Consider the following 4,933-nt stretch of genomic DNA (forward strand, 5'->3'; position numbering starts at 1 on the left):
AACAGCCCCCCTCACAAGTTCAAACGAAGATTGAAACTTAATTATAACCATGTCACACAGAATGACAAACACAATAACACACATTCCCACTGCCGTATCATCCACAATGTCTTCTCAAACAGAGACATATGCCAAGGCACTGCCCTCCTGAAACTAAATGTAAGGAAAAGGCGAAAACAACAACAACAACAACATCAAAACTATGAAGTCTGGAATAACAGGATGAATTGCAAATTATAGAATTGCCAACCTTACCAACTAATTAGTGGTACTAAAAGATCGATACACATGGCCAGTATACAGCTGCCTCATTCAGGTGTTAACACTCAAACTGGGCCGTGTTCAGATCATATTTCATCCAACTCTGGCAGACGACTGAGGAAGTCAGCACCAACGTTTTCTTTGCCAGGAATGGCTTGCACCCTGAACGAGAAAGGCTGCAACTGTAGAGCCCAGCGCGTCAGTCTGCCGCTGACCGTTTTGGCCCTGTCTAGATACTGCAGCGGTGCATGGTCCACCTGGACGACAAACTCCTTCCCGTAGAGGTAGGGTTCAAACCTTTGAATACCCCACACAAGAGCCAGGCATTCCTTTTCAATTGTGGGGTAATTGCGTTCGGCTGGGCTCAATTTCTTACTGGCACACGCCACTGGTTGAGCACCCATACCTTGATCTTGGAGCAGAAGAGCTCCCAACCCCACGTTCGAAGCGTCAGTCCGCAGTATGAAAGGCTTGGACAGATCGGGGAGACAGCAAACTGGCCTACTGCAGAGGATTTGTTTGAGCTGCAGAAAAGCTCTCTCGCAGTACTCATCCCAGATAACTTTGTTTGGCTCCTTGCTCTTGGTTTTCTCAGTCAAGGGAAGAGCGATTTCCGCAAACTGAGGAACGAACCTCCTGTAGAACCCCACGAGGCCCAGAAACCCTCGGAGCTGTCGTTTCGTACAGGGACGAGGTGATTCTCGGATCTTCTCCATTTTTTCTGCATCCGGCCAAATTTTCCCAGCACCCACATGGTGACCCAGATAGTCTAACTCCCTGTGGCCGAGAAAACATTTGGAGGGCCGTGCTGTCAGTTTGCAATCACGCAACCGGGAAAACACGCTGCGTAAGAGCCTTAGATGCCGTGTTTCATCGGCGGAGGAGATAAGAACATCGTCCATGAAGTTGTCCACGTCAGGGCTGTTGAGAGGCAGTACTAACTTCCGCATCATGCGGGAAAATACTGCGCCAGCAGTTTTGAGGCCAAACGGCATTACACACCACTGGAAGTGTCCCTGAGGAGTAGTGAAAGCTGTTTTTGGGCGATCAGCTTCCGCCATGGGGATCTGCCAGTACCCCTTTGAAAGGTCTAGCTTCGAGAACACCTTTTTCCCTGATAACCGGGAAAACAGTGCCTCTACGTCTGGCATTGGTTCAGCATCAAACACGGTTATCTTATTGATGCGACGGAAATCGACGCAAAACCGTACCTTCCCATCTTTCTTCTTTACGAGGACGATAGGAGAGGAGTATGGGGACGAGGATGGCTCTATCACGCCCATCTTCAACATTTGTTGGACCTCCTCTTGAATCGTCTCACGTTGGGAGTAGGGCAGTGGATACTGCTTAGCCCTAATAGGGGTGTCGGAGGTGAGATTGAGCGTGCATGTCTCGAGGTTCGTACAGGCAGGCAAGTCAGTGAGGACGTCCCTAAACCCTCGAGTCATTTCACGAATGGCCTCTTTCAGTGAGGAGTTATCAGCGGCCAGCACAACATCCTCCGGACCTTCAGTTGCCTCCAGGGGCATGAGTGGAATGTCGCGTTCCACTGTCCTCGTTCCTTCCCAGACCTCTGGGTCTTCAATCACAGCCAGAGCCACAGTCCCTCGAGGAGTGCGCTCAATGTATTCTTTCAGCAGATTGGCGTGGTACAGCTTTTCTTTCTCGCCAATCCGAACGCAATAATCTGCGATGCCCACACGACGCAGAACAGTGTATGGACCCTGCCATTCAAGTTCCAGTTTGTTCTGTTTGGTGGGGCGAAGGAGAAGTACTTTGCTCCCCTCAGCGAACTGCCTCTGCTTTGCTTTGGCGTCAAAATAACCCTTGTACCGCCTTGAGGCCCTTTCGAGGTTTTGCTGAGCAATGGTACAGGACTCTGCGATTCTGTTTCGCAGTTCTACCACGTATTCAGCAGCAGTCTGAATTTCTGGCCTCTCAGGGTGGAGCCAGTGTTCTCTGAGGATCTGCATGGGACCCCGTACTGTCCTCCCATAGAGCAGCTCGAAAGGCGAGTAGCCAGTGCTCTCCTGGGGAACTTCTCTGTAGGCAAATAACAGAGCGGGAATCCAGCGGTCCCAGGCTCGAGGTTTCTCGTGCGATAGTCTCCGCAGCATTGCCTTCAAAGTAGCGTTAAAACGCTCCACCAACCCGTTGCACTGAGCGTGGTAGGGGGTTGTGGTCAAGCCCCGCACAGACAGAAGGCGATAGACTTCCTGCATGACACTGCCTGTGAACTGAGAACCACGATCAGTCAAAACCTCAGCAGGAACACCTGTTCGTGTCCACATGGTGAACAACGCCTCAGCCACAGTTTCAGCCGAAACGTGTTTGAGAGCGACAGCTTCTGGGTACCTGGTCGCATAGTCGACCATTGTTAAAATGTACCTATTGCCAGACTCAGATGAAGGGGATATAGGTCCTACAATGTCGACAGCTACACGACTGAAGGGCTCTGAAATGAGGGGCATCTTGACGAGTGGCACTTTCGGGACTCGACCCTTAGCTACCGTCTTCTGGCATCTGTCACAAGAACGGACGAAACGCCGAATGTCAGCACACATGCCAGGCCAGTAGAAATGTGGGAAAACTCTTCCCTGCGTGCGCTTAACCCCAAGATGACCCGACATGGGGGCTTCATGGGCAAGAAGCAACACTGTGGAACGCAGTTCCTTAGGAACACAGATTTGGGTTGCTTCCCCCCGATGGTCCTTGAAACGCCGCATCAGTATTCCCTGCTTCCTGAAGTACATGACCTCTCCAGATCGTGTCTTTTTGACGGCTTTAGACACAGCCAGCTCCCGAGCTTGACACAGGTCAGGATCGCTATCCTGCTGATGCTCTAGGTCCTGTCTAGACACATGGATCTGGAAGTCCTTGACAGGCAAGGGAGATAACCTTTTAGCCCTGGCAGCTGCTTGGGCCCGCGTCTCCACAGCACCCACAAGACTGGCGTCCGAGTAAACTGGCACGGGCACTGAAGTGCCATTCTCGCGCCAGGCAGTATTGCCAATAAGGACCTCTTCCACAGGAGCCTCCATTACTGCCACGTCTAGTCTGCCTTCCACGAAAGGAGACTGGAAATCTACTCTGGCGATGGGTAGGACAGAGGTGCATCTCGATTCGGCCAGCACCACACGGACAGTCGCTCCAGTGAAAGAATCTGGACTGACCAGATGGCGTGCAATGACAACCATGTGAGCTCCGGTGTCTCGCAAAGCCGGGACTGAAACCCCGTTGACGAAAGCCTCACATCGTGGCGAGTACTGCTTTGCAGCACAGTTAACGCAAAGAGATGGAGGTGGGAAATGGGAACCCTGCTGCCTAAAGCTCGGCTGTGCCACAAGGGAAACCATCTTCCGCTGACGGCATTCTTTGGCCACATGTCCAAGTTTCCCGCAGAGGAAACAGGTAACTCCTCTGGTTCTCTCGACACCCCTTGAGCTGTCGCTAAGAGCGGAACTACTTTGTCCAAGAGATGCGGCCCTTTGCTCCGCATGAGGTTTGGCACCAAGACCATGATCTCTGGATTTCCTGGAGGCTCGTGCCTCACTCTCAGCCATCCGTCCCGCTCTCCTGGCACCGACAACCTTCGAGGTAATGCGTGCTACCTCCTCCACCCTATCTGGTTCTTCACGCTTTACCTCACTGACGAGGTCAGGGTTAAGGGTAGCTAGGAACTGTTCTTGGAGGAACAAGTCCCTTAGGTCCTCAGCACTGTCGTAATCGCGACCGGCAGCTGTGCACCAGCGAGACAGACAGACCTTAAGCCTTTCTAGAAATTGGATAAAGGTCTCTTCTGCAAGCTTCCGCATCGATCGGAAACGCTTGCAGTACGCATGGGCATCTAGCCGAAACTCGCGGAGTAAAGCCGCTTTCAATGACTCGTAGTCATGAAGTCGCTCCGGAGGCACTCGCAGACAAGCGTCCCTAGCTCGACCTTGTAACAAGGTTACCAAGCGAGCCGCCCATGAACTTGGCTTCCACTTATTGAGAAGCGCTACCCTCTCAAAATGGGTCAGGAAATCGTCGAAGTCACCCTTCCCATCGTAAGGAGCAAGGGAAAACGGTTGGCTTATTTGAGCCTCGACCTCTTCTTGCTTTAATTCCATCTTCCTTTCAAACCGCTGCCTATCCTCCTCATCCCTCTTCTCCCTATACCGTCTTTCCTCTTCCCTATATTCATCCTCCCTGTGATCCCTCCAGCGCCTGTAACGGCGCTCTTCCTCCCTATTTGCGCGATCTTCCTCCTTAGCAGCAGCATCAACCACAAACCGCGCAAGGGCCTCACCAGTCAAACCCATGTCAGCACCCATGGCTTTGAATTTTGTGTAAAGATCCTGGTGAGATAGAGGAACAGTGTCCCCTTTTCTTCCATCATCAGACAGATTACCTGGGTCATCCTCTTTCAGTTGACCCCGTATCCATCCAGACAAACCTGACTTATCTATCTGAGAAGGAGTAGAGGTACTCGACTTATCCATCTGGGACTTTGACCCGGGAGTGACGGCCGCAGCCGTTTGTCGCCGAGTGGGCATTTTTCCCCCCTTTTTTTCTGTTTTTTTTTTTTTTCGCAGAATGCGAGAAAGGCAAACCAAACTCGGCAAAAATCAACAGCCGAAATCAAGTGCCTGAACAACAGCTAACTTTTTTGAACAGGTAAGGTGTCTAT

General features: G+C 51.7%; 1 protein-coding gene across 1 annotated transcript; it reads right to left on the minus strand.

The window, feature by feature from the left end:
- Positions 1–347: 347 nt before the first annotated feature.
- LOC143284791 (uncharacterized) lies at positions 348–4,577 on the minus strand. Its single transcript, XM_076591856.1, has one exon. The coding sequence runs from the start codon at positions 4,575–4,577 to the stop codon at positions 348–350; it is 4,230 nt and encodes a 1,409-aa protein (XP_076447971.1).
- Positions 4,578–4,933: the final 356 nt, after the last annotated feature.

Source organism: Babylonia areolata, chromosome 1 (genome assembly GCF_041734735.1).
Source record: "Babylonia areolata isolate BAREFJ2019XMU chromosome 1, ASM4173473v1, whole genome shotgun sequence".
Lineage (NCBI taxonomy): Eukaryota > Metazoa > Mollusca > Gastropoda > Neogastropoda > Buccinidae > Babylonia > Babylonia areolata.

Bases quoted from the DNA above. Each gene is read 5' to 3' on its own strand.
- LOC143284791 (XM_076591856.1), bottom strand. From the start codon at position 4,577: ATGGGTGCTGACATGGGTTTGACTGGTGAGGCCCTTGCGCGGTTTGTG.